Source organism: Grampus griseus (assembly GCF_964374135.1).
Source record: "Grampus griseus genome assembly, chromosome: 14".
NCBI lineage: Eukaryota > Metazoa > Chordata > Mammalia > Artiodactyla > Delphinidae > Grampus > Grampus griseus.
In genome coordinates, this window is record NC_139008.1 from 26,117,387 (window position 1) to 26,135,314 (window position 17,928).

At 47.1% G+C, this 17,928-nt stretch overlaps 1 protein-coding gene across 2 annotated transcripts in view; it reads right to left on the reverse strand.

Moving 5' to 3' along the window:
• LOC309832345 (BOS complex subunit NOMO1) overlaps positions 1-17,928 on the reverse strand; it is a 52,539-nt gene that overhangs the window by 20,376 nt on the left and 14,235 nt on the right. For both annotated transcript variants that reach the window (XM_082670018.1, XM_082670019.1), the window contains exons 8-18: positions 17,718-17,855; positions 17,299-17,388; positions 14,661-14,766; positions 14,319-14,469; positions 9,693-9,867; positions 8,202-8,343; positions 7,048-7,179; positions 5,850-5,986; positions 4,234-4,321; positions 1,148-1,211; positions 487-582 (exon numbers count right to left, since the gene is read on the reverse strand). In XM_082670018.1, the coding sequence (XP_082526144.1) occupies positions 487-582; positions 1,148-1,211; positions 4,234-4,321; positions 5,850-5,986; positions 7,048-7,179; positions 8,202-8,343; positions 9,693-9,867; positions 14,319-14,469; positions 14,661-14,766; positions 17,299-17,388; positions 17,718-17,855 (1,319 nt within the window). The remainder of the gene's footprint in view (positions 1-486; positions 583-1,147; positions 1,212-4,233; positions 4,322-5,849; positions 5,987-7,047; positions 7,180-8,201; positions 8,344-9,692; positions 9,868-14,318; positions 14,470-14,660; positions 14,767-17,298; positions 17,389-17,717; positions 17,856-17,928) is intronic.

Consider the following 17,928-nt stretch of genomic DNA (forward strand, 5'->3'; position numbering starts at 1 on the left):
AAATTCCTCTCAAAGGTGACATTCACACAAACCTGACCCTCAGTGAGGGACTGCCTTTCATACACTTTCTCTCATGACCCTTCTCATATAAGGTGTCATCTCTATTTCCCAAGCCTTCGAGAAAGGCTCTAAAGAAAAATAGGCAATTTTTTCTGAATTTGCTAAAACGCTTGAAATACAGTGAACAAACCAGAGATTCTTTTTTTCCTTAGCAAAGACAGGAAGTGTAACGAGTTCAAACAGAAATTTAAGACGCTGAAACGAGCTGTCAGGAGACTCTTCCTCATCCACAGTTAATTCCTGAGTCATAAAAGGAAAGGAACAGGCTGTTGTGAATTTACAGCTATGTCACATAAGTATAAGAGCGAAGACTGTTTGTACTACGCCTAGAGATAAGAAATCAAGAATAATTTTCAGAGCATCCATTAGAGAAGGTCTGGTCCACCACCCTCCCGTGCTCAGCCCACCATGGAACACTAGCCTTACTTGATAGTCACGGTAACATCCATCATTTTGTCAGTGGTGATAGTTCCAAGGACGTGGTGGCGAATGGCTGTCAACGTCAAGATACTGGGTGAAGACCTATAAATTAGAGAAGTGGAAAGAAAACACCACATCACCTCATGGTTCTCAAAGGATCACAAACAACATCACTTATGCGCGACCTTCCTGACCCTGAAATATACTATGTGACACTGCTCTTAGCACTTCAGAACTCCTGAAATACATACAAGTGTCTTTAAGAGTAAACTGATTCTCCACACCAAAACTTTACACCTCCAATTCCCTGTGAAACCCACAAGCATTTGTAAAAATAGAAAAATGGTAGACTTGAGCTTGAGAAATTCTCATCAGTGAGGCTGGAAGATTCAACAAACATTGTATTTAAGCCACTTCCAAACCACAGCCTTCCGTCCTGGGTTTACAGAATTCTTGGGAAAGAGAGCTTTATCTTCATTTCCTCAGTAATTTACCCAACTGTCTTAAAATCCTTGTCTAGAAATTCTTTTCCATGCCTAACCTTACCGCTTCCAGAAAAAATACAAAAAACTCCCGTGTTCTCAGCAATGAGTGAAGAAGAGAGTCACGCTCACTCTCCTCCACAGGAGACACACAGACACCCCGGAGCAGTCGGCGCCCGGCTTACGTGTCATAGGTGTAGAACGCTTGCTCGAACCGGTGGCAGGAGCGAGGGGTCACCTTGTACACGCCTGCAGCCAGGAAATCAAAAGTAATTTTCAGAGAAGAGCGTCTATTATGCTGAGCAATTCCAACATCCGAAATCCAAAGGCGGTGCCTCTCACTTACAACCTATCATGGATGTGCAACACGGGATCAGAACCTTTTCCGCTGCCTACGATGGCTTCTTACCAATGACCTGATCCACTTAAAGGCCCACTCACAAAGCAAGGATTTTCATTTTGCATAATTTAACAAGTCACAGCACTTGAGTCTACACAGACCAAGCTAACAGACACGTGCACGAGGAGGAACAGGAAGTACATTTCTACTGCGAATCAGACTGAGAATCTTCTACCTAATAGATTCTGTTAAAGATCCAAAAGACAGCCACAGCCTGGACTCCTTCCTATAAATATTCCTAAGAGGGGGCATGGGGCAGGGGAAGGCCCAGAAAATTATGCAACAACTGCAAAAACACTTTCATGCCATGAGCTCACGTAGGGTACACTCAGATTAGGGGCATATGATGTCATTTGCCAGAAGAATAGTTTCAGGAAGGAGCAAAGTGTAACAGTGGATTCTCCCAAATGGTCTTTAACCAACATTTTGGCCATATGACCGACCAAAACATGAAATTAGTTCAAATCACCTCTGCTGTTTCTGTCACACTGATCAAGCCTCAATGCAGTTACGAGTAGAAAAAAAATTACTAGGTTTCTTCATTCATTTTGTTTGTTCTTTCATTTGACGAACACTGACAGGGCAGCACTCGGGCCGGGTATTGTGCCAGGTGTTGGTACACGGTGGGGACAGATACGGTCCCTGCCTTCGCGGGGCTTGCCATCTACAGAGAGAGCATTCGACAGCCACGTGCACACCAGGTGTGACGGGTATGGGCAGGGGAGGAACTGGGCACTGTGGACACGAGCACAGCAGGGAGCTCTCAACGACACTGTGGGGCCAGTCTCCCTGGGGAGTAACATTGGAACCAAGAAGTGATGGGCAGGCAGGCAGAGCTGGGTGAAGAGGGGGTGGGGCAGGGAAAGCGCTGAGGTAGAGCACAGCATCTGAACCACAGGCTTGCTGGCTGTCTCCCTAACAGCTGTCCTTCCTGCTTACGTTTAGGGTGAAAATGCGCCCAGCCTCAGGCAGCAAATCCAACCTCCCCAGGCTCCCTTTCAGCTAAAAGTGGCCTTGTGACACGGTTCTTGCCGGTAAGACATGAAGTTTCCTGGAAGATGCGGCACGGAAAATGTTTGCCCGCCCCTCTCCTCATCTTCCTGCCTTAAACATAAGTTTTCTGGGGCAACAGTAGGCACTTTGAAAACACAAGGTAAGAAATACCAGGGAAAGAGCTAAAAGAATCACAAAGACACCAACCCTAACATCTACCAGCTGCTGAACCCATGCCTGGTGCTGCCAGACTTTGCTACTGAGCCAAATTAACTCTGCTTGTTGGGGGCTGTCGTATAGATTTTGTTACCTGCAGCCAATGGCATCCTGATTAAGACACAGGACAGAGTGGCTGGAGCAGAGTGTGACAGGTAGAGCCAGATTATACAGGAGCTCAAGGTCTGATGAAGGGTTTTGTATAAGAGTACCCCCTATCTGTGGGGTATACGTTCTAAGACCCCAGTGGATGCCTGAAACCACAGGTAGTACCAAACCCTGTACATATTATGTTTTCACGTACACTAATAGGTGGGTAATGTATACAGCGTGGACGTGCCAGACAAAGGGACGATTCACATCTCCGGGCTGGATGGGAGCAGGATGGTGAGAGATTTCATCATGCTACTCAGAATGGCATGCAATTTAAAACTTATGAACTGTTTATTTCTGGAATTTCCCATTTAATATTTTTGGACCACAGTTGACCACAGGTACCTGACACTGTGGAAAGTGAAACCATGGGTGAGTGGGGATTACTGTATCTTATCTTGAGAACCAAGAGAAGTCACTGAATTGTTCATTAGGAAAATGCAAAATAAAACCACAATGAGATACTACTTTACACCCACCAGGATGGCTAAAAATCAAAAAGAGAGCAACAAATATTGGTAAAGATGTGGAAAAACATGAACCCTCAGGCATGGCCGGGAGGAACAGCAAATGGCAAATACAGCCTTTTCAGAAAACAATTTGGCAGCTTCTTTAAAAATTAAACATAAATTTATTATATGATTCCATTCCTAGGTATCTACCCAACAAATGTCCAAACCAAGACTAGTACACAAATGTTCACAGCAACGTTATTCCTAATAGTCCCAAGCTGGAAACAGCTCACATACCCACCGACCAGGGAACAGATACACAAACTGTAATATAGCCATGCAATGGGCTACTATTCACCAATAAAAAGGAACCAATTATTAATACCTGCTACAACCTGGGTGAACTTCAAAAACATTACGCTAAGTGAAAGAAGCCTAAAAAATAACAGTATTGTATGATTTCATTATATGAAATGTCCAAAAAAAGGCAAATCCATAGAGACAGAAAATAAATTAGTGGCTGCCTAGAGCTGGGAATAGAGATCAAATGTAAACATGCAGGAAGGATATTACTGGGGTGATGCAAATGTTCTGAACTGGATTATAATGATGATTGTAAAGCTAGGTATAGTTACTCAACATCACTGTACTGAACACATTTTAAATGGGTGAATTTTATGGTCTGCAAATTGCATCTCAATAAAGTCATTGACAGAGAAGCCACTGAAGGACTTTAAGCAAGGCGGGAGATGATCCAATCTTTATCTTAAAAAGATCACTCGTCAGGAGAGGTCATGGGCTGATGGTGCAATCCTTTTAGAAGTGAAAAGGGCCCAGTGGTCTGGCCCCAACTCCAACCCGAGAGCCTGCGAACACATGCCAGCCCCCACCTCTATTTCTTTGGGTAAAAACGCTGCTCCCTCCAGAGGAGCTAACCACAGCCAAAGTTGACAGCTTGATGCAAACTGAACCGAGATAGGGAAAAATGCCTTTAAAACCACCCTCTGGTGCCTTTCCATTTCTCTCACTCGTAGCACATCAATCCTTCCAGACTCACCGGGCTTGGACAGGCAGAATCGGTTGACGCCTTTGGAGAGGTTATAAATCCCCACGTTCTCAGGTCCATTTCCATCCTGATAAAATTCCTAAGGGACCAAAGCCAATACAATGACTTACTAGGGGACATGGAGACACAGCGATGATTAATAATATTTCTGTTTCTGAACCAGTCATCTGTTTTGCCCATTAATCATGTGAGCAGCTGGGTGCCACAGGAAAATCAAAAAGCTTCCAAAACTTCCAACAAAAACGTGATCTTTTTCATTCAATCAACTCATATTTATTGAGCACCTGCTATGCGGCAGGCTCAAGGCTGGGCCTTGGTTGCTGCCGTGGCTCTTATTTTCAGGGAGGCTTACATTCTAATATAGGAAGAGAGAAAACCCAGGTAGTCAACAAAGAAGTCAGTAGATTTCAGCTAGGAAGTAACAGAGCTTACAGAGAAATAAACAGGGAGCAGGATAGAGAGGGACCACAGAGGCCTGTTCAGCCTGGGCTCAGAACAGACCCCTCCTGAGCAGGTAACATTGGGGCTGCAGCCTGAGTAATGAGAAAAAGCAAATACACTCAGCTGTGCAGAAGACACGTCATTCCAGGCAGAGAAGAGTATGTGCAAAGGCCCAGAGAAGGGACCGAGCTTGGTGTGGAACTGGCCGAGGCGGCCAGTATGCCACGGCCCAGTGAGTGAAGGGGAGAGGGGTAAGGGGTAAGGTACGAGTTAACGAAGGGCTGGCCACTGTTAAGGAAGATGGATCTCCGTCTAAGGGAAATGGAAGTCCACTGGAGGGTTTAAGGGAAGGAATGGTTTCCTAAATGTCTATTACTTATTCTCAACTGGATATTAATCAACCCATCTCTCATAACAAAGCTGTTTGTTGAGCACTTGTAGTTAAGCGGTTAGAGCATTCAACTGGTGTTGGAGACACCAGTCTCACTGCCTCTGGTGTCTAATATAAGTGGCCACTTAATTGCCATTTGCCTCCGTTTCTCCACTGGGACCTTACAGTGACATCTGCCATTGCTGGAAGTCAAAAAATTATATAAAGTTCATGACTGGGTCTACATAGGTGTACACAGGTGCTCCCTTTCCTGAAATCCACTGCGTACACTGCCAATCCAGCTTCAGTGACTACAAGAGAATAACCAACTCTGTCCTCAGCTGCACCTGTTCATAAACAATAGCAGTGTATGGCCAGGAAAACTTCAAATACGTAAGAGGGTTACTTAAACCTTACCATGCCCCTGGGGAGTGAGTATTATGATCTCAATTTTAGAGGAGAAAACTGAGGCTCACAAACACTAAATGAACTTGCCTGATGCTACAGAGCCCACGTGCTTTGCACTACGGCAACAGCTTCCCTAAATCACTAGTCAAAGTTAAAATTTAATGTGGAGCCAGGACAAGGAAATCTCCCAAACAAAGGCATCTTTCCAATAAGGGACTTAAAATGCTTCCTCATGGTGCTTTCCATAATTGGTGGGTGAGTCGAGGGGCAGAAAAGGGAATCCGCCTTGACTATCTATGCTGATAACACTCTTAGCATGCTAGTTCTTCTCGCTCTCCAAAAGGCGAGTGTCATTCCACATAAGAGAATCCTCAGAAGCTCCGCTTACCAGAGTGATGGCGTGAGACAGGGAGCATCTCAGCATATAGCCCGTCTGCCTGAACTCAATCGCTGACACATCGTCCTCCAGAACCTCCACCTCTAGACTCTTGTTCTTCCAGCACCAATCTTCATGCAGGATGCTGACTGCAAAGGACACAACACACACCCCCGTGGGAACAGAGCACACCGCCTCCCTGAATGCCCCCAGAAAAACAGTGCTAATGAATCCTATGTGTGGGCCTCTATACACATACATACCAACAAATATGTATGTGTGTGTGTGTGTGTGTGTGTCAGTATACACATAGAGCTAATCACACTGGGAATAAGTAACTGCTAAAGAAAAACTGAAACCAGTGGCCATTAAAATCACCAAGAAAGAAATTCAACTGGGCCTAAGAGCAGACTACAAGTAAGACATTCAGGGATTGGCAAACTTTTTCTGTAAGGTGCGAAAGAGTAAATATTTTCACCTTTGTGGGCCACATGGTCTCAACTATTCAACTCTGCATCTGCAGCACACAAGCAGCCACAGACGATAAACAAACAAGTGGGCGTGGCTGTGTTCCAATAAAACTTTATTCATAAGAACAGGCAGTCGCCCTCGGCTCATAGTTTGCCAACACCTGACATAATAGAAAATATAATTCCCCAGAAAAATCAGCCTACTTTATAAGCCATTCACTGCCAGCAGCTCCCAGCTAAACTCTGACATAGCAAAAATACAAGCAATGGGAGCTTCTCAAGAAAGGCGGAGAAAAGAGAAACAACATTCGCCAGCACCTTCTGCTTCCCAGGCCCTGTGCAAGGGGCTTCACATACTGGATTTCATGAGTCCTACATTCTGCAGAAAGGTTCTATGACTCCTATTTCAAAAGGGGAAACTGAGTCTCAGGGAGATCAAGTAAGCTGCCTCGCTCACACAGCTGCTAAGTGGTAGAACACTTCCGTGTAATTATTTCACACTCTTTTCCGGCATTTAGAAATAAAATGGCATGAGAAGAAGTGTGTGGGTCATCCTGATGAGGCGGCAGTTAGCTCATAAAGCCTCAACTTCTGCATTACTGCCCAACGCTAAATAATGCACATTCAAGGTCAAGGGGTAAAGAAGAGTTAAACAAGTACAACTGTACAGCTGGGATGCAACTTGAGAGCAGGTTTCTAGAAAGTTTAGAAAGACAGGAAGTGCTGCCTTCGGTTCTTACTTTTGTATTTTCCGGGCAGCACGTTGTCAAACGTGAAAGTCATCGAGTTGACCTTGCCGGAGAGCTGGAGGCTCCGCTTCTCGCCCTGGCGGCTCAGGGACTGCAGGGTCACCAGCAGGTCACCACAGGTGTCTGCAGAGAAAAGATGCGGGGGCCTCACTTGACTGCCTTGTGAACCATAGCACCCGTTCGAACCCTCAATCTCTGTGTGCTGCTTCCCACCCCTTAGCTCCTGAAGGACAGTGCCAGGAGGTTCCTTCAAAGCTAACATGCATCTACTTGATTCTAGGAAGTCTCCCCCTATGCTTGTCATCGGTACCAAACAATGAAGCCACCCAGCAATTATTGCATTAGGGGAAGTAATATCTATGGAGCATCAACAGGAGCAAGAGAAAAATAGACAGAGGTGATGAAACTTTATTGAAAATCCACTTCATACCAGGTATAGAACTGGGCCCTTTATCATCATCATAATAATATTACTAATAATGGCAAAGATTTATATGGCTCTTGCTGTGTTCCAGGTACTTCCAACGGCTATACATACAGTAACTCATTTGATCCTCACAACTACCCTGTGAGGTAGGTATCATTAACATCTCTACATTACAGATGAGGGACTCAAAGCACAGAGAGGTTAAGTAACTTACCCCAGGTCACACAGCGAATGTTCAAGCCCATGCGGTCTGGTTCCAGAGTCTAACATCTTAACCACTGTGCTACACTGCCTCTTGACATGACCGCATTTAAGCCTCATTAAAACCCCGAGAGCAGGAGTATTCCCATTTTACAGAAGAAAAACCTAGGCTGGGCAAGTACATGCTTACAGTCTCACAGTGGTAAGTGACAGAGCTAGGATGGAAACCTGGGCCCAACTACCATCTTCCTTTCAGAGTCAGAGGGCAATAAAAAGAAACCCACATGTTCTTCTGGAAGCCAAGGCAGCATTACTCAAAGAGAAATGTTACGGTGTTTGTGGCAATTATTCAGAAAGAACTGCACACGACACAGACTCTCAGACAGACACCACTCCCCTGGAGCAGCTTCTGCTTTTACCTTCAATGCCGCTCAGTGAGGAAAAGCTCACCAAAATCCCACCTCTCCCCACTTACTTCTTTGAACCTATCTGTTCTTGCTTTCAGTTGACATCTTACCCAAACAAGAGACTTTCCCCGAAACCGATGCCAAAAACTGCACGAAGGCCACGTCCATCACAGGCCTGTCAGTCACAGCCAGAAGCAGCATCTGAGGCTTCAACATCAGCCCCGCTCTGGTCTCCGCCTCAGGAACCATCACCTGCGGGACACACAGAACAAGGTCAGCGGCTGCATCAGGGCCGCTGCTCCCTGGCCGACGTGGCACCAGAACATCCACCTGGGCCCAAGGCTAAACGGATTCTGTAGGACGAAGGTTCATTCCTAGGCCTAGTTTTATAATCACAACAAATCTGCATACAGCCGGTGTGAAGGAAACATATTTCTAGGCAGACATAAAGCACTAGCCTTCAGCAGCGCCAGGTGTACACAGAAGCGTATCAGGGCATGCAAAGCTGTCATTGATCATGTGCACCCAGGTGGAAACCATATGAAATCCCAGAACCTGATCCTGGCTTGAGGTCACTCGTGACACAAGCTGTGAACTTGTGGAGGCCACGTGGATGACCAACAGTGGAACTGGGCCATTTCTTCTTCCCTCATTTCTGTGTGCCTTTGTCAAGCTCACAAGAGGGACTGGGAGAGGAGGCGGTGCTCGCCTTCTTCATCCCTGGTAGAGATCACATTCTGGAATTGCCCTTCCCTGGAAAAGGGCCTGATTATGCCTCTGAAAGGGCCTCTAAAGGCTTGTCCGTGTGGCCAACGTCACAAGACACTGGCTGGCTGGTAAAGGAGCTGCCCACCCACACAGTATGCTGTTCGTGGAAGCAGGGGCAAGGCTGTGCGCCCACCCCATCTGCTTAGCGGGGGCAGGGGGGATCCCACTGGCCCTACAGGAGAGCAAAGTCTTAGAAGGACCCTTCCCAGTCCCCTCCCCTGCTCTTCCCCAGGGAGCAGCTGACTTGACGGGTGAGAGCCTGAGACCCCAAGGGGCCGGTGGCCTGACCTCCGCTTCTGTCTCGTCTCTTGCCCACTGCCTCCACCAGTGCTCAGGCTTTCACCCTGGCGGTGAGACTACAAGCCAGGGTCTCCCCTGCTTCTCCACCTGCCTGGATGGAGAAATTAGGTGGTGCCTGCCCAGCGTCTTCAATTTACAGCAAGGCAGGAAAAGGGAAGCTCTGTTTGGCCTCAGGGTCCAGAAGCCATGCTCTGTGGATGTTACTGAGCTGCCATGAATAAAGAGTTCACTGCGATCTCCTTTGGGGACCCGTGGATATTCAACAGCAGCCAGAAGCCTGAGAAGGTGGAGGCATGACTGGCAGCCTGATACTAACCCCTAATAAACATCAGGACTGGAAAAGAGAAAGGCCTGTTGCATCACCTTCAAACCAGCTGCCTGTCTGCTCTAACTGTGACATGCAGGAATGTAAAGATTTGAAAATAAGAAGTTGGGAATGGAAATGCTCCTTCTCTAACCCCATTTTAAAATAACCCTTTTTAAATCATTGGTGTTTTTTTCAAATATCTTAAATAGAACAAAACTCGTCATACCTGGACTTTGTAGGTCCCTGGTTTTGCTTTAAAACAGAATGATCCCTGAGCATCCATCTCCACGGTGACCAAAGACTTGTCCTTGTCTTGAGAGGACAGGACAACTTTGTATTTACTCATCTGCTTGATAGTGTCGGGGAAGCGAATGATTGATATCTGGCCACAGACACTGAACCTGCAACAAGGGGACCGTTCATTCCAGCATGAGAACTCAATTATCACAGGAAAGGTGCTTAGCAACCCAAACTATGCATCCCTCTTTCAGCCCTCGTCCCTAAGACTAGTATGATCTTAATGAAGAGACAGGAATGTAGCCAAAATGACTCCAGTTTTAAAAGCAACCTTTAGAAAGAAGATTGGACCTCTTTCTGCATAAGGAAAAGGCAGAGCGAGGGCCCGGGGCAGGGCTGTTTGTATGTTCTGGGTGACATCTGGCCATCTCCCACTGCAGAGGCAAGTTTCAAACAATCTGTGGATGATAAAAATGCTTCAGATAATTGGGTCGTGGATGGTGGAGCAGCCTCGAACTGAGAATGTGGACTAGTCCTTAAAAGCAAGAGCTGGGCTTCCCTAGTGGCGCAGTGGTTGAGAGTCCGCCTGCCGATGCAGGGGACACGGGTCCGTGCCCCGGTCCGGGAAGATCCCACATGCCGCGGAGCTGCTAGGCCTGTGAGCCTGGCCGCTGAGCCTGTGCGTCTGGAGCCTGTGCTCTGCAATGGGAGAGGCCACAACAGTGAGAGGTCCGCGTACGGCAAAAAAAATAAAAAATAAAAAAAAGCAAGAGCTGTAAGCTGCCTATGAAAGTGTGGTATTACCCAGGGGATAAAACAAGGCAGGGTTATCAAAGACGCCTTCCTTGCCTGTGATTATATATAATGCACAGATAAAAGCAATCTGAGAGATCTGACTAGTAAAGGTAATTAAGTTAAACAAAAATGCAGAGCTAAAACTGAACTCTAGGAGCTAGGAGCCACAGAAGCAACTTAAAAGTGAAAAGCCCTATTAAGGTAATGGCTCAGACTGGAGACTGCAATGAGCAGTGTGTAAAGTGCTACAAGGCACACCTCCAGAAGCACATGAAAGGCACATCTGCTCACTAATAAACACCAACGAAGTCCGGCGTCTGTGGAGTGACCGTCTTCATTTTTAGACAGTTGGTGCGTTTAAGTGTAATAATGTCCCACAGCTGGAGGCCACAATCGCTTCTTCAACTGCCTAAAGATAATATTTTCTCATCTTAAAGAGAATCACTTTAGATAAAAAATCAGTTGTGCCTTTTGACAGAAGGAGAATAAAAAATGCCGGATTTAGCGCTGGATAATTATGGGGTGCACTAAATGCTGGCACACCCACTATGCTGCAAAGAAAAAACAGCAGAAGGAACAAGAAGGCGGTGGTACGCTGTGTGTGTGAAGTCTGGGAGCGAAGGAGAGCACAGCTGTCTCCCTAAAGGGATGTGACCAGCCTGGCCATGGGGGCTCAGGCTGGACAGTGAGGGGCAAGACGCCACAGCCCACAGGCCAAGTCACACCAGCCACCTGTTTCGGAAGAGACCGTGAGCTAAGATGGTTTTCACACTTTTAAAGGGGAAAAAAAAAAATCAAAAGATTATTTCATGACATAATAAACGACATGCTACTATGACGTCAGTGTCCACACATAAAGTTTTCCTGGAACACAGCCAAGCCCGTTCATTTATGAACTGTCTGTAGCGGGTTTCGTCACAGAGACCTTATCAGCCCATGAAGTCTGAAATATTTATTCTCTGGTCCTTGACAAAGTGTGCCAGCCCCTGATCTAGATTCAAAGGTTTGCCTTTTGGTTCCCTACTGTGTACTATCAGAGAAAATGGATAGGAAGGGACTACTGACGGAATTATTCTCAAGGACCTTCCATATTCCCTTCATTTGTGCCCATGTCGGGGGGCAAGTCCCCTTATTCATTCCAAGTTGAACCTCTTTACCTAACTTTTAAATATTTTAACCATACAATCAGTTTTAGCTCGTTCTCTCAATTAAAGATAAGTGTCCAATTACCCTAAACCTCAAATATATATTGTTTTAGTTTAGAAAAAGAACTAAAAAGCCAGTAAGACAATGTTTTGTTATACTGAAGCTCTTAAAAATTGATGTGTCAATAAATTATTTCATCAGGATTTAATACATTAATGAAGAGAAATCAGTAATTTTGGTGCATCATAAGACAACTATATTCTCGTTGCCATTTAGACAGAAGCCAGAGTTTGATTTTCAAATAAATTAGCAAATAATTTTTTTAAAAGGGAAAAACAGAAAGAGTAAGAAATATCAATGAATTAAAAGGCAAACGGACCAAAAGGAAAATGATGAATTTTTCCAATTATGCTCAACAAATGTTGTTTCTCTTTCTTTGACCCAAATATTCCACTTTAAAGAAGAAAATAAATATAAAATTAAATTATGTTTCCTTATCTCCATGAATGGCACCTCCTCAATCTACCCTGATGCTCAAATAGGAAACCTGAGCTCTGATGCACAAAGTCTCCACATCACTCATCGAATCCACCGACGTCTCCTCCTTCCCCCACCAGCAGGGTCCCAGGTCCCACCGGTCACCAGCTCCTCCAGACAACTGTCACACCTCCCATCTACGCCCTCCACTTATACTCGGGCTTTCCTCCAATCCACTCTTCACACAGCAGTCGGGAGAAAAAAAAGACAAAAGAACCCCAAAACTTTCCAAAATGCCCTGATCCACACGGCTCCCTTGATGAAAACTCATCAATGGTTTCCCACTTCACTTGGGGAGAAGCCCATCCCCACAAGATGGCTACAAGGCCACGTGGCCCTCCAGCCTCACCATCGCCCCCAGCCACGCTGGCTGTCCCCACCCCGACCCCAGAGCTCCTCTGTCCCCTCCAGGCCCTGGCACACGCTGTCCCCTCTGCCTGCCAAGCCCTCCACTCGGCTACCTTTCGGTCCTCCCAAAGGTCTCGGCTTCCACAGCGCCCCACCTAAACGAAGTCCCCTCGGAGTCCCCGAGCTCTTCCTGCACACCCACCCCAACTTACCGTCACTGACTCCTCGTCTTCAGTCTGCCTCCTGGACCCCTGCCTTTGTGACGTTAGCCTGGTTCCCTGTACACACCCAGCACTTATCATGGTGGCTCACCTGGAGTCGCTGCTCAGAACTGTTTATGAGGGAAGCAGGGAGAACTGCAGCCCAGGAGTCACTTCTTGAGGCTCCACCACGGCACACACGGCAGCAGGCTCCACGGGTGCTCTGCTTCCTCACTTGCCTTTCAACACTGAACCCCGGACCCGGACCCCCCGCCTGCCTACAGACAATGGTCACCTCCTCAGCGACCAAGCCAATAAAGCATGCCTTCAGGGCTCAGCTCCTGGACCTCCGAGACCGTCGGGAGGTCACACCTAAACCCCCGCCCCAGGTTCTCCTAAGGCCACCCCTCGAAGGCTGACATTCTATTTCCGGTCCACTGATCCACTTCTACCTGCTCTTACACATTCGAGGTTCTGGCTGCCACCTGCCGCCGGCCCGAGTCTTCCCGATTTACAATCTATCCAAGCACGTGGTGGAGAGCGCCACCTAGTGGGCCTATGGACCGCCACGGCCAAAACTGAAGCTTCATCCCCAACAGGCTCCTCTCCCCGTCCACAGCCATCCTGCCTCTCAGGCTGGGAACCCTGAGACATCTTCCCGATCTGTCCCTGACTTCCCCATAAGACAGGCCCTCGTCAACTCTGCTTTCAGGCCTCCCGCACCCTCTCCTGTCCCCTTCGAGGCCTTCCCCGCAGCCGTGGCACCACAGTGTCTCACTGAAGACAAAAATCTAACCACGTTACCTCCGTGCTCACACCGTTCACCGGTCCCTTGACTTTTCTCCCTGGTGGAGAAAATCCCCGTCTTCCAACAGGGAGTGAGGAGCCCCTCTGACATCTGCCCCCTTCATCCACCCAGCACTTTACACTCCAGCAACACCAAGTGCTATGCCCCCATCTGCACCGTGCTGCTCTGAGAGGCCTCTCTCCACGCAGACCCTGCTCACCAATCCCCACCCCGTTAAGTTACTGTTTAGTGAGCACCTATTGCCAAGGAGGGATAGCAGCCTCCCCATTCTATAGGTGACACACGGATAAGAGAAAGACCCAAACTCTGACTCCAAGGCCAGGGTTCTCTGCACTAGGCACTGTCACTACTTGGTAAAACTACAGGAATTCAACCACAGGATATCCCCTCACAACTCACAATAAGTACAAAGTGGGAAGAACTGTGACAACGACCCGAAGCATCTTACAGCAAACGTTCTTAACCAACTACATTATCTTCCAGTGAAGCCAAGGCAGGCCTCACAGATGTGAAGTCAGGCGTAACAGATCTTCTCCTAACTTGAACCCATTTTAACTTTGGAGCAAGATGACTTTCTTGAAGCAGCTAACAGTTAAGCACCTTCAGTTTATAACACTTAGCTCTGATCTTTCTAAAGAAGCCAGCCTGAGTTTCTCCATAGGTGTCTGAGACTGGATGTGGACCCTTGGCAGAAACGCACGGTCAGATAGAAGGTGGTCTTGTCCTCCGCTGGCCGCCAACGTAAGCACCAGCGCTTCCAGGCCCCGCACGCCCGCCTTACCCTGTGGCGATGATGTCAGCCAGCTGAGGCGTGTTGGGTGCGATTTTGATTGAGACGGTTTCAAAGTAGAGGTGCTCCTTCTGGGCGTGGATGGTGTACGTCCCGGTTGTTATGTTCTCCAGACGGAACGAGCCATCGGCTTTTGTTTTGACTGTAAAACAAAAACAGGCCAACAAAGGATGAGACAAAAACAACTGTGTAGCCCTCATCTACACAGGGATACTCGAGACCAAAAGCTGGCATGTTTTCATAGAGTCGTTAAGATTTTCTTTCCTTTCCATTCCTCTCTGTGAGCAAAACCCAGCCCAGACAAACAGGCCAGGGCCCAACGTGTCTGCCCACCTTTGATCTGGTTGTTCAGGGTGACCACCGCGTCTGGGACACCCTCTCCTTCAGGTCCGTTCAAGACCCTCCCAGTGACAGAGAATCCCATGACGTGGAACACAGGCTAGAAGATGAAGAACAGGGAGGAGGCTGTCATGTGCTTGAGCTGCAGAAGCCCCCCTCATGCCCCTCACGCCACCACTCAGCACCCCTGCCTACGCTGCCTTCTCCTGGTGCCCCATGCCAGCCAGCTCCCTCCCAGCTCACCCACCCGCAGCCCCTTCCCACGTCTTGTCTTCCGCTTGGTTTATGTGTCTGGGTCCTCCTCACTTGTGAGGGCCAGGGCTTGGCTCTCTGCACTCAGCTGGGCTCCAGCCACCCTGATTTTGGGTTCCTGCATGCTTTCCCCACGAGGGGCTTTCACACCAGCTGCTCCCTCAGCCTGGATCTCCTCCCACACCTGCAGAGGACTGGGGAGAGGCCGCCCCTTCTCGTCCTTCAGGTTTAGCTCAAACTGTCACCACCTCTGAGATGCTCTAACTACCCTTTCTCAGGAGCCCCTGCCTCACGCCCCAGCCAGTTACTGTCCATCACACTAACCTACTTTCTAGGCTTCAGCAAAAACCTCCCCAATATCTGGTATGTCCTTGTTTGATTTCTTCTAGTTTGTCTACCTCCCACTAGAATGTGAGCTTCATGAAGATAGGGACCTGTTCTGATTCAGTCACCTGCTACACAGTAGGCACTCAATAAATGACTCCTGAATGAATGGATGGATGCATGCATGCACACATATATGCAAGAGCATTTGAGCTCTAAGAAAATAAAATGGCTTCCTCTTTAGTCAGGTAGCTCTTCTCCTTTTTTTTTTTTTTTTTTTTTTGTGGTACACAGGCCTCTCACCGCTGTAGCCTCTCCCGCTGCGGAGCACAGGCTCCGGATGCGCAGGCTCAGCGGCCATGGCTCACAGGCCCAGCCGCTCTGCGGCATGTGGGATCCTCCCGGACCAGGGCACGAACCCGTGTCCCCTGCATCGGCAGGCGGACTCTCAACCACTGCGCCACCAGGGAAGCCCAGGTAGCTCTTCTTCATCCTTCTAAAAAGGCGTGGTTAACCCACCTATTAAATTATATATTCACTCAACAAGCACTTTTATTAGGCACCTACCACGTACCTGGCACTAAATCACGTGTTAGGAATACAGTAAGGAATAAGACTCAACGGTCCCGACCTCATACAGCTTACAAGCCACTCCCTGAGATTCCATTCATGTCTGTTTAAAACCTTGCATTTGGTTGTGATCTGGGAAATGTCTTTCCCCACTCACCTGCCCCCATCCTTCTGTGCAAGCCCCTTGAAGCACGAAGGACTTGACCTTCACCCTTCCATCCCCCCTCCAGGGCACAGTGCTACAGTCAAATGCTTTACTGAATCTTAAAAGGCAGAGTGAGAACCCCACTGAGAATGTGACCTAAAAGCTAGCTCCCACCAGTTTAAGCTACTTTAACACAGTACTTTCTAATGTAACATTAAAATAAAACGATTAAATTTAATTTTTTCAATAACTGTAACACTGGGTGGTCCACTTATGAAAGACTGCTGTTTTCTTTGGGGATCTGCTCTATCTAGCAAATTTTCTACAGTAACCATTTTCTACGTCTGTAATTAAAGATAGAACTATGATGAAAAACACATTTACCATCTATTTTAGGGCCTGTATCACCCCATCCATCACCCCACCTGTCATTCCACTGCGGGCTCTATCAGCTCTCACCTATTCAACTGGTCCCTCACTTCCACCTTGCCCCCTGCAGACTCTTCTCAACATGGCAGCTGGAGGGGACACACCTCTTCTTCTGCTCAGAACCTTTCAGTGGTGCCAACTGTTACCCAGAATGGCCCACCAGGACCTGCACAACCTACCCGACCATCTCTCTGACACTCTCTCCTCTTCCTCCCTTCTTCACTTGCTCCATTCCAGCCACCCTGGCCTTTCTGGGGTTCCCTAAACCTTCTGGCCACACTCCTGCCTCAGGACCTTTGCACCTGCCATTCCCTGTCTTAAACACTCTTCCCACAGATGTAAGTACAGTTCGTTGCCTCTTCCCCTTCAGGTTGTTACTCAAAAGTCACCTTCACCCTATGGCCTTCCCAAGAACAACCTATGAGACCTCAACCCTATCTTAACCTTGAAACTATATAATCTCCTTTCTTGCTTTATGTTTCTAAAGAACAAAGACTTTCTCATATACTTTCTTATTTACTTATTTGTAAGTATATTGTCTCTTTCTGCCATTAGAACATGAATTCCACAAAAACAGGAACTTTTGCCTCTTTGGGTCACTGCTATATGCCCAGCGCTAGAATAGTACCTAAAATATATGTCATTGACACTTGGTAAATATATTTCATTGAATGAAGTAGATGTAAATAGGGCTCTGATTCTCTAAGATAAAGACATTATGTAAAAAAAAAAAAAAAAAAAAAAAAAAGACATTATGTGAGAGAGGTGAAGGATCTAGTGGATCCCAGAATGAAGTGGAAGAGAGTACAACATTCTGTTTTTTCCAACAGTACTTCTAGATAAACTGATTTTTTTTTAACACATTTGCAACACCTGTGCCCAGGGATGGGAACTCCAATAGAGAGGCCTTACCTCAATTTTCAGGCTGTCATGTTCCACTGTAAAGTCAAGTCTAGAAGGAGCAACGTCAAAGGTAATCCTCTCCCCTCTATAGAATGGAATCTGGAAGAAAAAGTCGGTTAATTACCAAGAGCCAATAACATGATTCAACCATCAATATTAACACTCAATCCAGCAGCCCACAAATAACTAGGGGTTCAAAGCAGGCAAAGAGACACTATTAATCATAACTGTTTCAGATTTGTGCAAGAGAAAGACTTGCACTATTCCCAGCTGTTACTGAGGGGACAGTTACATCTTCAGTAACTGCTAAATAAAATGTTTATGGAACTGCAGGCCAACCATTCAGTCCTTTGATATCCAAATGGTACTGACTTTTCCCGTTGATATGTGTCCCAAACATAAACAGAACGGAAGTCGGCTTCACTCACCACAGTATAGCCTCCACTCGGCAACGAAGAGAAGGAGAAGGAGCCGTCTTCTTTGGAGACCGTGTGGCACAAATACACCAGACTCTCGTCTTGGGGTTGGAATCCAGGCACTGGGGAGATGTTGCAGCCCAGGACATCCTAGGCCAGGAGAAAAAACTCAAAATGACTTCCTTTTCCACTTACATGTTCTGATTATTATCAAATAGCCATG